At 53.8% G+C, this 20,044-nt stretch overlaps 1 protein-coding gene across 1 annotated transcript in view; it reads left to right on the top strand.

The window, feature by feature from the left end:
- Positions 1-2,194: 2,194 nt before the first annotated feature.
- Positions 2,195-20,044, top strand: part of Coro2b (coronin 2B) — a 105,199-nt gene continuing 87,349 nt past the window's right edge. The window contains exon 1 of the mRNA XM_051156623.1: positions 2,195-2,526. Within this exon, the coding sequence (XP_051012580.1) occupies positions 2,512-2,526 (15 nt within the window). The 5' untranslated portion in view covers positions 2,195-2,511. The remainder of the gene's footprint in view (positions 2,527-20,044) is intronic.

Raw genomic sequence — 20,044 nt, 5'->3', positions numbered from 1 at the left:
CTTCTCCACCCTTTCAACCCCCTAACACTAGATAGGAGAGAAAAGGGGATAGAGTGGAAAGGGGGTGACATTATCAATAGACTACTTTCTGTTGATTAGGGAGTGTCTTGTTCCTTGGGGGCAAGTTTGATCCTCGCCGTCAGGATATATCTAATTTCTTGCTGTTGTTGTTTCTTCTTTGTGCACAACTACTTAACAAACTGTGGCCAACAGCAACCAACCAAGGACCTACCCCACCTCTCAGAGGCCCTGGCATTTATAAAACCTCTGAAAAGCTCCCAGAATTCCAAACATCACACACTCTCAGAAACTGCAGCTGGCAAAATCATGGCCCTGCTAGAGCATGAGGCAAATCATAGTCAGCTTCTGTGGACAGTCCGAAGCAGCCCCAGAGCCCACAGCTGGGATTAAAATGAAAACATATTCCCATAATATGTCTGTGTTTTTTTTTTAAAAACCAAAATTCTCACTACATTTATTTTTGTTGTTATTGAAATGGGATCTCTCACTGTCTCTCACTGCCAAAAGCTCATTGGTTAGCTAGACTAGCTGGCCTTCAAGCTCCAAAGATCTTCGTATCCTCACCTGTCCCACACTGGGAGTACAGGCATGCCCTGCAATACTTAGCTAGGATTTGAACTCAGATCCTCATGCTTGCATGGCAAGCACTTTACTGACTATGCTCCTATACATCATCGTTGGTTTGTTCCTGGTGACATTAAATATTTTCTGGAGCCTTATGCATACTAGGCAAGCATATCATTGAAATACACCCTATCTTTGAGCGAGTGAGTGAGTGAGTGATCGAGTGAGTGAGTGTGTGTGTTGTGTTGTGTACATGTTTGTGATGGCCGGAAGTCAACATTGGCTATCACTCACAAACATTCTTTGCCTTTATATTTGGTATTGGTAAGACAGGATCACAGAGGAAGAGAACTCATACCCAGAGGCCAGCTAACACCCTTCTATACTGCCACAGTATGTGGGGAAACCTCAGATACTCTGAAACTAAGTGTACTAGTGGTTGGAGTGTCAGGTAAGGGTGGGGTTCCAGAAATGGGGTACAGTGGGTCAGGTGCAGAGGATGAGGTGGGCATTCCTGGGGCAGGGGTGGGGCAGGGAAAACTTGAGGTCTGCCATGACTACACCTAGGAGGGGTCTGGTACAGAGCCAATGCCTGAGGCCTGAGCCTACACCTGCTCTCAATAGAGACCTAGGAAGTTGCTGCAAGGCGAGAGGAGACGCATAAGAGGTTCAAAGATGGCAGCAGCTGTAGAGGAGCCCTGTAGCTCCTGGCTCTATCACTGTGTCATCCCAGGCATGTCCCTCCCACATCTGCTTACTCTTTGGGCTGCTGCCGGAAATAAAAACAAAAACCTGTAAATAACAATATCGCAAATAATAACAAAGCCCTTCACAGATGTGGTCGCTGTGGTTGTAGCACTGATGTTGAAATACAGCTGGGGCATGGGACAGGTGTCCTACCTCCCTGTTCCTGCACTTTTCTCCAGAGCGGGTGGCACTCTTCAGAACCCCAGGAGAGAGTGAGGTGCCCCTAATACCTTGCTCCCTCCTCCCTCCTCCCTCCTCTGTGGCTGTCCAAACCGGTTCTGCCCAGGTACTTGGTGGCCATGTTCAAGCAATCGTACTTCAAATTCCTGTAGCTGTTTCAGGGTGCAGGTGACCTGGGCAGGATTCGTGCAGAACACTGGCACCTGTCATCTCCCCAAACAGTGATGCAGACTGTCTTGAGGAGGGGTGGTCCTGCCTCTTCTACAGAAAGCTCCTTATATGTTCCTATAACTATAGGACGCAGGGTCTGCAAAGGGGGCTTCTAAGAAGCTTCCCACCAAACGGAGGGCCTCCAGTGAGTCTGGCGAGCCAAGGACCAACTGGGCCCTATGCCGTTGTCCAAGTCACTTTCCACTCCTGTCCTGTCGCTTCCTAAGTAACACGGACCACGTTGGCCTTGGGCGAGCACATCTCTGAGTACTTAGATGCAAAGGAGTGCTTCCAGGGGCCCTCCTGACCACACTGAACTGGTGTGGCAGCTGCAGGGTGGACTTTGAGAACCTCCAGGGGGCGACCGGACCTGGGAAGGCATCTCCGGCCGCGCGCCGCGCCCGTCCAGCGTGTGACTTCACCCAGCGCCCGGAGCCAACGCGGCACTGAAGGCCGGGTCCCCGCCCACGGCCCCGGCCGCAGGTGCCAGGAGCCTGAGGGGGCCGCGCCTGGACCCGCGGGGCTGGGGACCGCCAGGCGCCCGGACTACGCTCCCGCCTCTGCCTCCGCCTCTTCTTTGTAGCGAGTCCCCGGTCGGTCCTCCCCGCCCCCCGCCCGGCCCGCCGCCCGCCTTTCTTCCTGCCTCGCCTTCCTGCGGCGCGGCGGCCTCATCTATTATAGATGCTCGGCCGCGGCTGACATCAGCCAGCGGCCTCCCGAGCGTGCGGTCCCCAGCCCGGCCCAGCCTCCCGCTGCCGCCTGCGCCCAGCCCCGCCGCCCGCTTTCTGCATGACTGTCACAAAGGTAAGCAGAGCAGATCGTCGCCGCGCTGGGGACCCGCGGGTGCTGCAGCCCCCCGGGTCGGGGGCCGAGGGGCGCAGGAAGGAATCTGGCGCGCGCGCGCGCGCGCGCTCCAGCTCCCAGGAGTCGCTCGGCCCCCGGGGAACTGCGGGATGCCGGGAGGGAATGCGCTTCGCAGCTGTTCTGGACAGTGTGGACCACATCCCCACGCGCCCCGGGACTGCATTTTTAACCCTTATGGAAGACGCTGCAGTTTTAACTCCCGGAGAGCTGCTTTAGGATGGCGGGCGCACTGGGTGTCTGTCCCTCAGTGTCACGCGCCGTGAGGACTGAGGGCCCGCATGCTGATGATTCAGGGACAGGCTGGCCATACTGGCCGGGCTCACGAGGGCAACTGCACCCCACCTGCCTGCCTCTGCTGTGTACCCCAGAAGCCCCGGCCCCACTCCAAAGCTATCTCGTGGAGGCGCTACCCGGATCCATGAGCAGCTGCCAATGACTTCGGCTCTACTGAATTGGGATGGGGTGGGCAGGAGTGTGGCAGGGAAGAGAAGGGGGGCATCCTGCCAGGCCCCAGATTGGAGGAGGTTCTTGGGCTTGTCACAGCAGCCCGGGTTTGTTGAAGAACTTTTTTGGGATATCTTCTCTGCCTTCGGAAGGAAGGATAGAGTTAAGAGGAGAGCCCGACGGGTCCGGTGGGATGAGCTCGGTGCTAAGGCTGTGGAGGGCTAGGCCTGCTTTGGGCTCCAGTTTCCTTTTGTGCCATGAAAGAGTGATAAGATGGGCCTTGGTGGGAAAACTAGAGAAGACTGTGAACTATACTCTTCCCAGGTTATGTCGGTTCCAGATCTAACATCCTTGGCTTTAGGCTTGGCTTTGGCATTGACCATGGATTTAGCCATCCATACACCTCGGCAAAACTCCACCTTGCCCAGCTGCTCAGCTGGCTCTCACAGCTGGCTCAGTGGAAGCCAGGCAGGATAGGCAGCCTGCTGTGGTCAGAGCTAGACGGGAAAGGCGAGGGTGTCCATTCTAGATCCTTCTAATAAGCTCCATACCCCAGTGACACACTCACACCGGCTTCGACTCCACTTCAGACTTTGTCATCGCCATCAGCTTTGGGACTTGGGAGAGTTCTGAGAGTGTGAACTGGAGGCCTGGGTGTGTACGTACCTGGGCTTAGGGTACTCTGTCAAGCTTGCTATGTCAAATGGCAGGGTGCTTAGTGTTTTCAAATGAGCACAAATACCATTAGGCCGAGGGATGGTTGTTACTGAGGTTGTAAATGCCAAAGCTTCCGAGCAGGAGGGGGCAGAAAAGTAATTCACAGGCCCAGTGGGTGGGGGTGGGGGTGGGGGAAATAAGCACTAAGGCTGGTGATTATGACGCCAGAGAATTGACTCAGAAACCTCTCCTGTCTATGTACACAGGTTCAGACAACTTTTCTCCCTTGAATGTAAAACTATTTAACCGAGGAAGAAATGGAGGCTTAGAGAGGTGCAGTGACTCGCCTAAGGTCACACATATATGGCAAGATGAGGATTTACCCTCTAGTCTGCCTCAGACTCCAGCTGGAGACCGTGCCCCATTGCTCTGTACTATTGACTGTGAAACTTCCATGGCACAGAGACACTGTCTGGAGGCCTGGGAAGGCACAGGACAGGGAGATCATCCAAGTGGGGCCCACTTAGCCCACTTGCCTTTAAGGTACACAGGAGTCTTGCCTAACACCCTTTGACGCCTCCCTGCCCAGCCCCCCAACAAACCCTCCTTCCCTGTGTCTCTTGGTTCCTGCTCAAACCAATGTGGCTTTGGCTTAAGCCAGATCAGAGGATTAAGTAAAATCCCCACTTTAACCCTGTCTTCTCTCTCTGCACCAGCCCTGCACGGAACAACCCCATTCCTGTAAGGCACAGGGAGGCCCGCTGAACAAGGCTCTTCCATTGCCCTGAGAGTTAGAATGCATGGCCTCTAGTTCAAGGTTGGCCACTAACTGGCCATATGACCTTGGACCAGTTGTTTCTCTCTCTCTCTCTCTCTCTCTCTCTCTCTCTCTCTCTCTCTCTCTCTCTCTCTCTCACACACACACCCATCCTCGGGCAGGAGCTGGTTTTAGTGAGCCGCATCTTCCGCTCTGATAAGGTAGACTTGAGACTGTTTGGTGTCTGGGGTTGGTCCAGTTCCTCACAGACTGAAAAGGAGAACCCAGCAAGGAATGTGGGCGATGGAATCACTATGAGGAAGAGGGACCCATGATGACCATCATCCTGCTCCAGGTGAAGAGTCATGGTGTCCCGCTCTGTCCTCTGACAGAGTCCTCTGGGGCTAGTGCTTGGTGGAAGCCACAGACACTGGGCTCTCAGAAGGACTTGGCAAGGTAGAGAGGACAAAAGGAGGAAGGAAGTTGCTGGACTGAGTGGCACTTCCTTACGGAGCTAAGCCTCGCTCTCCCACTTTCTACTTTGTCGCTCAATGTTTCCCAAGCCCTTCCTCATGCGGAGCCTCTGCATCAAAAGCCTCAGTATCTGTGGAGGGACTTTGGTATCTGCCCTAAGTGCCAGTAGTGGCACAGCCATGCTGTGGCCTTCTAGCCTAGTAGCATGTTAGGGCACCTTTCTTATGATGTTCAACTCTATTGAATGTGCTTTGGCAAGTTACCCTAATTTCTTTATGAAATTGGTTAGGGGAGGGGGACAAAGAAGAAATACAGACAAGGGAAGGGCCAGGTGCCCCTTCCCACCCTGTAGGCACCTGGTCATGGCCACACCTTGTGACTCTACAAAGCTAGCCCACTGGGAGAGCCCAGAGACTGCTTCCTGGTGGCAGGCCCTCCAGGCCACAGCCGTGCTCACATCTCATGCCTTCTCTTCCTAGTGTCCTGTCTAGATCCATTCCCTGGCACCCGCAACCTCGCAACATCTGACCCACTGTCGAAAGATCAGAGCATAAAAAACATCAGAACTGTGTGCAAAGTACAAGCTCATGGGCCGGAAGAAAAGCCTGTGGGCTGTATGTAGGCGTCGTGCTGGTCTCTATTGAGATCTGACTGGAGGTAGAGGTCTCTTACACTGACTGGGCTTCTCTATCCTTCTACGTGCTGCGTTGAGTTAAAGCAGTGGTTCTCAACCTGTGGGTGGAGACGCCTTTGAGGGTGCATATCAGATAGTTCCACTTCGATTCCTAACAGTGGTAAACTACGGTTATGAAGTAGCAAGGAATATAATTGTATGCTTGGGGGGTCATCGCAACGTGAGGAACTGTGTTAAAGAGTCGCAGCGTTAGAAAGGTTGAGAAGCGCTGAGTGAGCTGGTAAGCGGCTCAGGCTCTGAGGCTAACGTGGAGATCACAATGCACCCTGCGTGGCAGGAGCCAGCTGTACATGATCAGGATCTAAGGCAGCCACCTCCTACCTGAACAGTGAGTGTCTCCAGGAAAGGGGATACATTGTCACCACATCTTCTTTGTAAACCAGCCTTCTTCCTCCTGCCTTAATCACAGTAATCTGCCTACTTACAGGAGGCCCTGGCTTCCACTGAAAGTGAAGGGGCCGAGGAAGGCATTACCCTGCCTAGGAAACAGGGTTTAGCAAAGACCAGATGCCTCCTGGGGATCTGCGGAGCCACCAGTGGGAGGAAACCGTTAGCAATGTCAAACATCCTACGCTTTTCCTTGGAAAAGGAGGCTGCGGCCCCCCCCACCCCCACCCCCAAGATCCTGGGAGCACAGGTCATGACCCGCCCTAGCCATTGGCCAGCCTGGGGCTAGAGGGCTGAAAGCTGGTCTTTCAGACTCTGAACGGCCTCTTTCCTTGTGTGGTTACCCTTCAAAGGGACCGCGGGCAGCCTGGATAGTAGTGGTCAGCTGGGAGTCTAGTAACTGTCCACCCTCGCCTTTCCCTGTCTGCGATGCTGGGATCTGGACTCCCCTCTGCTGGACCATCTCCTTATTCAAAGTGTGTGTGTGTGTGTGTGTGTGTGTGTGTGTGTGTGTGTGTCCGCGTCCGAATGTGCATGTACAAAGGCCAAAATAATGATGGAGTCTCACTGTCAGGATGGCAGAGGAGTCCAAACCCACAGTCCAGCCTGGGTCCCAACAGCCCATCCCTAGTTCCTCTCTCTCCTCCACCTCTGACTGGTTAGTCTACAGGTCACAAGCCTGGTCCAATGACCCTAAAGTGCCAGGGAAGACCCAGCTTTCCATCCATCCCACAGCCCCTCCTGCCTCCTCCTGCCTCTTGTCCCCCTTCCAGGAGTCTGGTACTCCCAGGCAGGAAGGTGTGTGGCTCAGTCATTCAGCCTTCCCCAAGCTCTCATCTTCAGAATACCCACCTGGACCAGTCAATGGCTAGTTGCCAGGGACACAGAACACACAAGCCACACAGACCCTGCCCTCCAGGACTTCAGAGGAACAGCAAATGGATGGGATGAGACAGGGTCGCAGGTTAGGTCTCAGGGTGGCCTGGGTGGCAGTCAGGAGCAGTCTGTCCTGCCTGCGTGCTGTAAGCACTCAATAGATGCAGGTTCCTTCATCCCTCCATCTCTCCATTTCTTCCTTCCATCTTCCTTCCATCTTCTCTGCCACTGGGTAGTAAAACCCATTCCCTAGAAAAGACAGTAAGTCCTTTTGTCCTTGCTAGGCTCAGAGGCCCTGTGTTCTCTAGTGGGAGACCTCACCCCTTGGCACCTGTGGTCACTCTTAGGAGTCGTCTGGGAAGGACCGTGAAGCCCGTGCAGACGTGCGCTTGCCAGTTAGAAGCACAGCTGCTGGCAGGGCCCCTGGCCTGGCTGCATCAGGCCTGGAGACTCATGGATGGAGTGAGTTTTTCCACTGCTCTTGGACAGGCCCGGCAAACTGGAGCAGACACAGCCTTAGCCAGCACCACTGCAGCCCCCAATGCCAGCAAAGTTTCGGCTCCTGGCACCAGAGCAGCCAGCGAGAGCTGGTAGGCTGTCCAGAAGATGAGGGAATGTGTGGAGTCCCTGTGTGCACATCCCTGCCCCTTCCCACCTCTCTAGAGTAGCTACGTGGACTACTCTGTGCTTACTAGATGGCCCCTGGGGGCCCAAGGCCCGAGCTCCAGAGCAGCCTGCAGCCAAGGCAGCTGGGAGCAGCTGGCACAGGGCAGGCAGACCCTGCCAGGGCAGGGCAGGGCAGATGCAAAGCCAGTGGCTGCCATGTGAGAAGGAGCTGTTTAGAAAGAGCCTCCCTTTGTGGGCCTGGAGTGGCACCAGCTGCTTGGGGGGCGTGAAAGAGTGGGGGAGGGGGCTACCACTAACCCTTCTTCCTCCCCCCCCTACAGAGGCCCCTGGAGGGACTTTGTAATCAGTTTCTGGCCGGGTCCTTCCTTCTAATTAATTAAAGGAGCACTGAGGGGCTGTGTGGTCTACTGGGGACTCCGGTTTACAGAGTGTCTGCATGAACCATAGATCTGAGGCCTTAGGCCAGCTGCACGGGGGAGAGTCCCCTCAGTTTAAGGATGAGTAAACAGAGCCTTGAGGGTGGAGAGGTCACCACACCCACATCACGGAGCTTATGTGGGTCAGAGGTGGATGCAAGCCCAAGTTCTGACTCGGGAAGCACAGCCTTTCCAATCTCCATTTCCTAGTCCTCATCCTTCAAGATCATTGTGGTCATCACAGTGGTAGTAAGTATGTGTCCTGGGCACATGTGAACAGATGCACCTGGCAGAACTGGGAAGTGTCTTGTCTGGTCTAAGGACAACAGAGGACACCTTGTCCAGCACACTGAGGATGGAAGACTTTGGTCCAGACTTGCAGCCCCATCCAGAAGCAGCCTTCCCTTCCAGACAGTTTCTGGTGAGGAGAGGGAGTCAACGGCATTGAGGAAGGCAGGTTTTGAGTCAGATAGGTAACCCTCTCTCATTTACTTGCTCCGTGTTCTCTGGCAAACTGTCTAACCTCTCGGAACGTGCTTCCCCATCTAGCAGCTAGGATGGATGACAGGAACACTTTGCGGGATTATTACTAACTCCGGGGGAGTCTGTCCCAGTGAAGCACTCACCACACGCCTGGCAGTGAGTTTTAATACATCAGGAAGGAAGAAAACGGACTAGCATCCCGGGGCTGTGAAATCAGCAGTCCTGGAGGCCTGGACCAGCCTTGATTCTGCCTTGATGCTTCTAGTAGTAGCTGATCCACAAAGGTTCGGGGAGTGACTTGAGCTGTGTTAAGAAGAATGAAGAGGAGGGGGTGGCAGATGAAACAGGGGTCACCTAGGTGTGGGTGTGAGGCACAGTGAGAGGGCAAGATGGGCAAATGTCTGGAGCCGAGCTCTGATGCCCACGGTGCCTTTGCCTGGGCACCACAGGGAGGAGAGTGGAGTACGGGCATCTTCTCACTGGAGGCAAAGGATGCCCTGCTGCAGGATGCTTTTCTTATCACCACTTTACGGATGAAGAATCCATCACTCAAAAGCCAAGTGACCTGCAGAAGGTAGAGCAGTCAGGCAGAGAGGAGGCTGACCCAGATGTGGACCTTCCTTTCCTCTCCTTGACCCAAGAGTCGACAACAAGAGAATTCAACCTGGCTAAGGGATGTAGACATGGCATGGTCAGTCATCCTGGCTCTGTCTCCAGAGCTTTCAAGGAGGGTAGTGGTCACCCTGGCCCCAGGCTACAGAGTGAGGTCATTTGTTTCCAGATGAGCTCTGGAAAAAAGGGCAAGTTGGCTCTGGCAAAGAGCTCCCTGCCTTCCATCTCCAGGGAGCTCGGTTACGACACTTTGTGTTCTTTCAGCTTTTCTTATTCTCTAGATTGGGCCTTGGCCTTTAAAGCGGTCCTGTAGGGAACTATATGGAGGTGTCGGAAGGCTACTACTCTGAACTGGACATCAGCAGAGCTGAAGCATCAAGAAGGTACAAGCTAAACAAACGTGGCACACATACCACAGGCTTGAGCTAAACACGCCACTCATGCCACAGATTTAAATGCACTGGGGCCTGTGAGGACAAGGGCTCCCAGCCCAGGCGCTCCAGCCACACAGAGACAAAAACAAAAAGACATTCCCACTGAGGAGGTTGCCAGGGACCCCACGCTCAGGGTTAACTGCCCAAAAACATACGGTCGTAGGGTCAAGCTCCCTGAACCTGTGGGCCCCACAGCACTGTTTGAGGGTTGGGAATGGTCCTGTTGGTCTCTTCCATTTGCTTGTAAGTAGAAGCAGCCCTCAGCCTTTGACTGGGTGTAGATTCCTGTTTTCAAGGGATTCATAGAGAGGGCAGCCACAGAAGAAGAGGTAGCTACTATCCCCAAAGTGCTTAGGGTATGTCGTGTGTGTGTGTGTGTGTGTGTGTGTGTGTGTGTGAGAGAGAGAGAGAGAGAGAGAGAGAGAGAGAGAGAGAGAGAGAGAGAGACTGATTCAATGACTTGGCTGGCCAGCAGGGCCCAGTGACCCTCCCGGACTGCCTCCCAAGCCCTGGGATTGCAGTGTTGCCCTCACCACACCGAGATCCAATCCAAGTTGTCATGCTTACAAAACAATCATCCTACAGGCTGAATTATCACCCCCACCCCCACTGTAAGTATTATAAGAGGGCCCGAGGGTGTGGCTCACTGATAGAGCACTTGCCCATCATTGATGAGGCCTGGCTTCTACCCCTAGCACTGCAAAAAAAAAAAAAAAAAAAAAAAAAAAAAAAAATTAGTTTATATCATTAGCCTATTAATCTTTATGGAGACCTCCATGGTCTGTGCTGTTACTAATCCTCTTCCTGTAGTCGCAGAAGATGAGGCCAGTGAAGAGGAGAGATGGATAAAGACACACAGCAAATCCTGGCTCAGCCTGACTCCAGGGCCGTTTGTCTCACTGCTGTCAGACAAGGCAACAAGCCCAGACCGCGGCCAGAGCTAGAGAGCTTCGGACAGAAGACACAGGCCTTGCCTTTGCTTTTGTTCTTCACCGTGTGGTGTTGGGCGGGGCCCCAGCGTTCTGAGTTTCACCGTGCGGTGTCGGGCGGGGCCCCAGCGTTCTGAGAACCTGTTCCCTTACAGTGTCCACTCCCGCTTAGCGTGTAAGTCACATACAGGTTGGGTGCTCTGCAGATGCCATAGGAGGAGATGATCTATGGCACTGTTTCCTTTGTGTGTCCCCCACCCCCATGCCAGCATCTCACTGTCTGTAGAGCTAGGCAGTGTCTCTCAGTGGTTAGCTCACTGCTCCCCTACTGCAGTCCTGACCAAAACTGATTCATAATCTGTGGGCGGGGAGGAAGCTCTTCCAAGCAGGCCGTGTTCCTGTCCCAGATAGATGAGAAGTTGATGTTCTTTCTCCTGGTTTGGTCGATTCGTGCTGTTGCAATATGCTTGGGACACACAATATGCCTGCAAAACCCCCTGCGTTCTGGGCCTGTGGAGAGATGGCTCCGTCGGTAAAGTGGTTGCATAAGCGGGAGAACCTGAGTTGGGACACCCCCCCCCCCCCAGCACGCAGATAAGTCAGATGTGGCTACGTGTGCTGTGATCCCAGGGCTGGACAGATGGGGCCAGGGGCACCTGGAGCTTGCCAGCCAGCCAGTCCAGCCTAATTGGTGAGTTTCAGGTTTGGGGAGAGGCTATCTCAAAACCGAACGTAGAGAGTGACTGAGGAAGACTCTTGACGCGCACGCACACGTGCGCGCGCACACACACACACTCATTCATTTTTTTAATTTTTAATTTTTAAAAATTAACCAGGTAAAGCCCCCGAACTCCTGCTGTGGCATCTTACTTCCAGGCAGCTGAGTACCCCACAGAAGGTTCCAGAAGGTCCCACAGCCTGTTCCTGCCCATCACCGCAGGTCAACATCAGATGAGCAGGACCCTGGCTGTGGCTACACCCTGACACTGTCCCCCACCCCCACCCCCCACCCCAGGGAGGGGCATTGGCCTGCCTTGCCTTGGGGTTCCTGAGAAGGAATACCCTTGCTAACTTGAAGCCTCAGCAACGAGCCACTTAAATGCCTTGACTTTCTGAACTCATGGCTTTGGGATCTGGAAGCCGGTGAAATTTCCAGGACATGGATAGCTTTTGGGAAAGAAAGGGACAGAAGGACACACACACACACACACACACACACACACACACACACACACACTCACACACTCATACACATTCATTCACATACCACACCACACATACACACTCACACACACACATACACACACACCACACACTCACACACACACCACACATACACACTCACACCACACATACGCACTCATACACACACACACACACACACACTCACACACTCATACACCACACACTCATACACATTCATTCACATACCACACCACACATACACACTCACACACACACATACACACTCATACACACACCACACACTCACACACACACCACACATACACACTCACACACACACACTCACACACACATACACACTCATACACACACACCACATACCACACACATACACACATACACACACACATACACACACACACACACACACGCACGCACGCACGCACGCACGCACTGACACTCCTGAGTGCTCTGTTCATGTTGCTGTGCTGACCACCCTTTGCAGAGATCCCACTTGAGGGGGTCATCTGATAACTTTGTTGTCATCCATCTGTCTTCTAAAGATCCTGTGTCTACCTTCCTGCCATAATGGTCTCTGGGAACAGGTTATTATGGGTTGAGGTTACTTTGAGGCCTGAGCTGGCCCTTTCTTTCAGGACCCTGGGGTGCATTAGTTTCTCAGTCCTTGGAGCTCTGAGATACCCAGACGCCAGCATCCCATCAGCAGGTAGAGCCCAACACAGGTGTTGTGTGTGCTACTGATTTTTTTTTTTTTTAAGACATGGTTTCAAGGTTATCCTCAAACCCAGTATGTAGCTAGGGATGACTTTGGACTCTTGCCTCTTCTGCCTCTACCTTTTGAGTGTCAGGACTATGGGCATCCCCTCCCACTCCTGGTTTACACAGTGCTGAGAACTGAACCCAAATCTTCATGGTTGCTAGGCAGGTACTCTACCCACTGGCCTGCATCCCTAGCTGCATCCTGATGGTTTCTGAGGATGCTCTCTGGCTCCTTGACTTAACAGTGAGCCTGCTGGGGCTCTAGGCTTTTCCCTCCCACATCTGTTCAAGGGCCCATGCACTTTAGCAAGGGCATATGCAGACCTCTGGAGCCCAAGATACCCAAGCTGCTGCTGCTGGGGCTCAGGTCCCAGGGCCTGCAGGAGCCAGAGAGGTATAGGGATGTACTCCACCCCCATAGCCCCTGTTTGCCAGACTGGGGCTGAGAGGGCCTGGGGAGGGTCCCTGTCCCCCAAGTTAGTGAGTTGCCTTTGAAAGGGGCTTTCTCAGCTTCTTGTACTTGCCTGATACTAACTGTTCAAGGATTGACCTAATGGTTGAGGGTGGAAAGTTTCAGAATCTTGAAAAGACTTTGAGAACTCAGCCTGAATTAGACGGAGGGGCCCCTGAATGGAGAGGGTTGGTTCCCCAGGGGGACCAGCCAAGAGTGCAAGAGTGCCCTGTTTTGAGGCCTCTTTCTTCTGGTGGTGGCAGAGAGAGGGAGAGCATCCCCTGAGCTCTTCTCCACCAGCAGCTTGGGATTACAGAGGTCTGCCAGGCTGCCACTGTGGCCTCTGCAGACCCTGCTGGATGCCTCTTCCTGGCACGCTGAGCTTTGGCCAGCCCTCTCTCCTTTTATCATTGAGGCCCTGGGTTGGGAGGCTGGGTTGCTAAGAGCTTTCCTCTGGCCAGCCCCTGTCACCAGGCTGAGGTTCTCAGCCAAGTTATAGCTGAGGCTCTGGCTTGAGGGAGAGAAAGAGCCATGGGGGGTGGGGGAGGAACTGGTACTCAAGAGCAGTAAACAAAGCTACCCCTGTGGGGCCAGGGAGGAGCATCGTCCTGGAGCAGCCTGGACCTGGGATTGTGTGGGCCTTGGCTTAAGGTGAAAGAGTGGGAAGGAAGGTTCTCAAAGGCCTGTCCCTTTGCTGTGCACGACATGCACCTATCTCATGCACCTCAAAACTCTTTTGTGACCCACATTTTTCAGTTGGGGAAACTGAGTCTTTAGGAAAATTCCCAAAACTGTGAATACTCTGGCTCTCAAAGCAGAGAAGCCCTGGCTCTGGGATGCTGTTGCCTGGTCTCAGGTATCTGCGGAAGCTTTGAGGACCATGGCCTAGCTGGGGATGGTAGATAGTGAATGGTACCCTGCCCCCCCCCTTTTTTTTCCTTGATATGTCTCTTCAGCCTCTTTCAGACATTTAGTTTTTGTTCTTGTTTTAAGGCAGAGTTTCATGTAGCCCAGGCTAGCCTTGAATCTACTATATATCCCTAGGGTAAACTTGAACTCCTAATCCTTCTGAGTTCCCATCCCCTGCCCTGGGACTGTAGGTATGCACCACCATGCTGTTTTTATGTTGTCGGTATTGTGTAAGTGCAGTGCCAGGCTCAACCCCAGAGCCTTGGTCATGCTGGGCAAGGCACTCTATCAACTGAACTACAGCCCCAGGCCCCTTTGAGCCATTAGATGTTGTAAGTCCCTTGGAGGGGTGGGTAACCTTTTAAAAGTTGTCATTTTCTGGGCCTGGCCTTCAGAACGAGGGCCCCAGAGTACTGAAAAGTCAGGAGAGGGGTCTTGAAGGGAAAGTTAGGCAGGATGAGCTCTAGTGTCCATGTTTAAGCAGTTCTGAAGAGAAGGGACACAACCAGCTCTACACTAAGCACCTTCCTACCCCTGCCCCTGGGCAAACACAGGGAGGCCTCGGAGTCACTCAGAACACAATTGCAGAGATTTGTGAGCTAGCTCCCCACCCCACCCCACCCCCAACCCCTGGTTGCCCTGGAGATACATACAGGTTTGCGTCTCTGCAGAGAGACCAGGCCACTCAGAAGAACATGGATGCAGGGGTACTGGGGAAGAGGGTGGTGCCAGGCAGGGCTCAGAGGACAGTGACAGAAGGACCTGCTCAGAATTATGGTTCTCGTAGGAGTGGGCTAAGGAGTTGGGATGGAATCCGGAGCAGGAAACCTGGCTCTGTCTTCAAGGATGCTCAGGTGAGGACAGGTGAGGGGCAAGAAAGCCGTTCCAGATGGAGGGATGTGAGCTACAGTGTGGGAAGGGTACAGATTTAGTCCACTGTGGGCCAGACAAGAGCTGGGAGCTACTAGACTGGGGGGAGATGTGCAAGGGGGTTGAGCCATGGCAGAGAGGCAGGGAGGGGCCATGGGACTCTGCATACTGAGCCATACAGACAGTTTCAGTGTCGTAAGCCATGACCCTGTTTGCATTTTGGAGGGCCTGCCTCCACCTGTGTTGCCCTGGAGACAGAAAATAAGCAGACATTCCCAGCACCTGCCACTCCATGACACTACCCTGCCCTTTGTCCCGGACTTTAGGATGTTGAATGCAGGGGAAGCTGGGTGAGGTGCGTCTCCTTCCAGGAAGACATCACTAGAGCACAGAGACAAGGCCACATGGGACCCCAGAGGCTCCTGCATGAATGCTGCCCTCACTCCCTTCCTATGTGACCTTGGGTTGGTCCCTCCTGCCAAGACTCAGTTTCCTCAAAGTCTCAGGATAATATCCCCTGGTGCGGCTGGGTTCCGGAGTGACTTGAGCCCTGCTGCTGTCCCACTGTGGCCTTTGCTTACCCTCCTGGAGTTCCTAACCCCTGAGCATGACCTCTAACATGCACACCCCTCATCCTTCCTCATTTGGGAGGATGTCAGGAGATTTCAGGGGCAGGGTTCAAGTCCTGTCATCCACCCGTTTGTCTTGGGCACCGGGCTTATTGCTGCATTTTAGGTGCCCTGGTGCCCATGACACATGGGGAGGGGAAACTTTCCAGACAGGGACTTGCCTGGCTGCTTTCTTCTGCCTCCTTCCTTCAGCAACAGAGCTCTTCTCTGGTGGGAGTCTATCCCGTTTTCAGTGATACCCCGGAGTGGGAGGTGGTTTTTTGTTTTTGTTTTTTCGAGACAGGGTTTCTCTGTGTAGCCTTGGCTGTCCTGGACTCGCTTTGGAGACCAGATTGGCCTCGAACTCACAGCGATCCACCTGCCTCTGCCTCCCAAGTTGGAGTTGGAGGTCATAATAAGAGCCCTCTGGAGTGACAGTGGTTACATGAGTGAACATGTGCAAAAACATTTACCATTCCACTGCTCTGCACACCCTTGCTTTGGGCACTAGGGCATGCTACATATATTTTACATATATGTAAAGGCATAGACAGAAGAAAAGATACTCTCTGGCTTTCATAAACTTACCCACTCTAGGATGTTGCTTTGTGTTCCAGGCAGCCCAGATATGGGAGTCGGGGGGCAGACCTGGGACCTTGGAAGTACAACCCCAGCTGGGGCTCCCCTGGCAGGGTGTGACCTCTTGTCTCTGGTGCCGGCTTGTGGACCTGCACCCTGCGTGCGCCTTCATTCTCTGTTCTTCCATGACGTGACAGTCTCGAAGTTGTTCCGAGCTTCGCAAACTGTTCAGTAGTTGGTCCCTCCCTGTCTCTTGTCATTAATAGGGAGAGCTGAGGATCTCAGGGAGCTGGGGCGGGGGGGGTGGGGGGATTAGGGTGGCAGTGTGTTTCTTAGAGATCCTTTCCGGAACAGCTAGGTCTAGCGCTGGCACTTAGACAGCTGGTAACACAGGCGCTGCAGTTGGCTCTCTAGGGACTATGAGATGTAGAGGAAGGCCATAGGAGTGGTTCCCAGAGGGGGGTGGCCAAGAGACACGGGAAGGAGGGGAGAGGGGCAAGGCACTACAGGATGGAGATCAAGGAAGGCTTGCTGGGGGTGACAGTGGCACTTCTGAACTGGTGGGCAAGGAGAAAAGGGGGCATCTAAGGCTTCCTGGGGAGTGTGGAGAGGAGAGCCAGCCCTGTGGTTGGGATGCAGGGTGGGGCTGGACAGCAGCACCGGAAATAACCATCTGAAAATCGGAACCCCATTGGCAACAGGAGCCGGCCGACTACTCCAGGTCCAAGAATAATGCATTCCACAAACATTGGAATAAACAAAAAAGGGGGCTGGTGGGGGTGGGTGCATTCTTGGGGAGTTTGGCTTTCCACATAGCTCAGGGTTCCAGATAGGGCCTGCTCCTGCAGGCTCTGAGACTCTCCTGTGGGTGGTACTTTTCTGTGGGGGAGCCTGGCATCCCTGCAGGGTGGTCTTGGGCAGCAGTGACTGAAATGCTCCCAAGAACAGCAGACACAGACTACGTCCTCCTGGGTGGGCGCGATGGGGAGGAAGGCTTCTGACAGGGACAGAACTCTGGACTCTGGTTCACTAGGTTATACCCCTTTGAGCATCCTTGGCAGGAAGAGCGGTTTCCTGCCGTCCCTTGTTCCCCCCCCCACCCCCACTGCTCTGGGGTCTCTGCAGTGCTGGGGGTGGGGAGTTCTGCGTGGGAGAGACACCCTGATTCTGAGTTAGCAGTGGCAGATCAAAAGCAGGTCTGTTTGTTTGTGTTGCCTGAAATGTTTGCCTGCCGGAAGATGAGAAAGTAACTGTGTTTACTGAACATATCCTCCAGGGCAGAAGCCACAGGGAACGGCGGCTTCCGGTGTCTCAGTGAGCAATAGTGGGATTGGTCTGGGTTTTAAGCCAGGCAAAGCCAGAGCATTTGGAAGGAAGAGGAGTGAGAATTCTAAGACCAGCGTGTCCTCTCCTCCTTCGTGAACTCCATTCAGGCTCCAGAAAGCCCTTCCTGGTAACTTCAAACAGTAACTGGACTCTCAGCCTGCCTTCTATTCTGAGCTCGGCCTCTATTATGCTGTGTGGCCATGGGCAACTTACTTAACCTCTCTGAGCCTTTATTTCCAATTTCTAAAAAGGAAGGAGTCATCAGTCCAGTCCTGCCTGCTCCTTGAGAGTGTTCAGAGGGTCAGAGGATTCTGGTGTGGCCAAGTACATGGAAGAATTGTTGCCCTGTGCCAAGGTACCACGTGTAAGGTTTGAAGCCAGAGAAATTGCCAAACGGGAAGTCCACAGCCCAGGTGAGCCTGTGGCGTCAGGGCAGAGGGTGTGCCCACTTGATCCAAGTGCTTCTGTTCCTCAGTGGCTGGGACAAAGGGCCCCTTCCTTCTTTAGCTGGGCCTCAATGTCTCTTGTCTCTGAGAACGCTGGCAGGATTTCCTCCCAGGAAGGAGATTCAGTGTCCGGTTTACATCTCCCGGGAGGGAGTTGCAGGCACCAAGGAGCAAGGTAGCAATGCCTTCCAACAGAGAGGGGTGGGCGAGTCTTCAGAGGTGGAAGCCTGGGGCTCCATGCCAGGTTATACAGCAGAGTCAGCTCACAAGAGGGGCCCAGGGCTGCCTCTGTCTGTCCTGGGGCTGCATGAGGCGTCTCTGGGACCCTCATGGGCTGAGGTTCTATTCTCATTCCAATGACTGGCCTACTTCCCCTGGTCCCGGGGTGGATTTGTACCTGGTACAGTGAACCTGGCATACAGCCTTAGAGCGATCAAGGCTATACACCAAATCTGCACCCAGCAAGCACCTGCTGTATGCCAGGCATCGCTCTGGCTCAGAGGACAGGGAGGGAACAGAGTTGTCCGGCTTTTAAGGAAGCAGAACTCTGGGCAGTGGGCAGGCAGACGGACTCGGGAGGTGTGTGAATGAGGACCGGATGGAGAATCCTGATCACTAGGCACCCCCCCACCCCCAAGCCTGCTCAGGCCCTGGGGGAGGGGCAGGCACGGTCCTGAGCCAGAATACCTGTGGGGGGAACCCTGTGGCTGGGAAGATGGAAGGCTGGAAGAGACCAGGTCGGAGGTAGTGGCCCATCCAGCTGTGCGCCGGTCCACAGTAGGAAAGGAAAAAAAAAAAAAAAAAAAAAAAGATGCAATCAAGCAGTCCAGTGGAGTCTCACAGTGCATTTCTCACTGAGGGTGTGTTGGATCGGCAAATGCTCTAGAAAAAATGGGACCCATCTACCCTGTGATCAAAACAGAAAAGGTCCCTGCCCTTAGGACAGGCCCAGGAGGGTGGGGAGGCTGTACAGAGCACAAATAAACATCCCATCGGTTGGAAGGAAATGACATTAAGAAATACACAGGCGGGCAGTGGCCAGAGTGATGATGGGGCAGCCTTCTTGGTAGGAGTGGAATGAGAAGAAGGGTGGGACCATGGGAATTCTGAAGAGTTGGGCTGAATGTGGCCAGCTGGAAAGGCTGGGAAGAGCCTGCTTGCCGTAGACACAGCACTGTCCCCCCCCCGGGGGGGGCAGTACCAGAAGCATGGGCCAGAAAGGGAAGCCTAGGAGGACAAGCTCCCTGCCTCTAGTTTCTGACTGACTGAGAGCTGTGGGGAAGAAGATAAGGCTGGAGGCCTGAGCTCAGCACCCATGGCAAGCTTCGAGCATCCAAGCCTGGCCAGAGAGCTGTGGAAAGGGATGCTATCAAGAGATGCAAGGACGTTGGGGGCTGCGTGGGACTAAGAACGCTACCAAGTGACATGCAGGGTATCTCCCAAACATTTGGGCCCAGATTTGCTGACCTGTAGCCCAGTGGAGCCAGTCAGTAGCTTCTCCTGTCACTTCTCTCCTAAGGATTCTTCAGCCTGGGCCATAAGTTCCTGCTCAGCCACTTGCGCTCAGGTTGGCTCAGGAAAGACACCTTAGGGTAACCTTTACTCACTCATATTTTTAAGCTGAAGTTCTTTCTTCCTCTCTCCCTCTTCCTCTCTCTCTCCCTCCCTCTCCCTTCCCTCTCTCGTCCTCTCTCCCTATGGGGAATTAGAGCTCTGGTTGGTTCAAATTGAGCAATAGCAAAGAGCAATTAAGTCACAGACTTCTCGGTCAAGGAGGAGTGACAGGAGGAAATGGGTTGCTGCTTGCCTGGCTTTGGGGCACAGCTTTTCTGGGCTGACCTGGTTTGGGGACCCAGATGATGGAGATTCTGTGAGATTTAAATCTGTCTGGAGAGCCAGGGGTGGAGTGAGAGTCCTGGGGTTTCATTTTCTAACCCGGCCTACATGGAGCCTTCTACCCGGGTCTCCCAGCATCCTGTCCACACAGCCTGTGAACACTGTACCTCTCTTAGAGAGAGGGCACACTGAGGCTCATAGAGGGTAGGTGCCACAGCCAAGGTCACAGAGCCGACTGAGGTAGCTTGGGATTCTGTCACACGCTGTCCTCCCATCACAAAAGGAAACAAAGGAGAAAACTCTAAGAAACCCTCCTGATGCTACGGAGCTCAGAGGTGTCACCAGAGTGACTGTGGTAAACCAGGGACAGAAAGAAGAGGGCTCAGGCAAAAGTCCAGCTGTGGGTCTGTCCCCATCCCTGTGCCCAGTCTTCACATGTGACCCGAGCTGACGTTTCTCCCTTTCTCTTCTCTCTCTGCTGGGCTCATTGCTGGGTGCTCCCAGGGGAAGCAAACAGGTCTGTGTGGAGATGAGTGAGACCCAAGAGGAGCATTTATAGAGAGGGAATCATCTTCCTGTGGGGGTTCGCTGGGACCAGAGAAGCTGGAGTGAGCTGAAGTAAGTCAGGGTAGCCATGTCGTAGGTTCACCAGGAAGGGCCTGGCTGGAAGAGAGAAGG

Source organism: Acomys russatus, chromosome 14, assembly GCF_903995435.1.
Source record: "Acomys russatus chromosome 14, mAcoRus1.1, whole genome shotgun sequence".
NCBI classification, from domain to species: domain Eukaryota; kingdom Metazoa; phylum Chordata; class Mammalia; order Rodentia; family Muridae; genus Acomys; species Acomys russatus.
The sequence above is the reverse complement of the archived record's forward strand: the minus strand, read 5'-3'. Positions and strand labels throughout refer to the sequence as shown.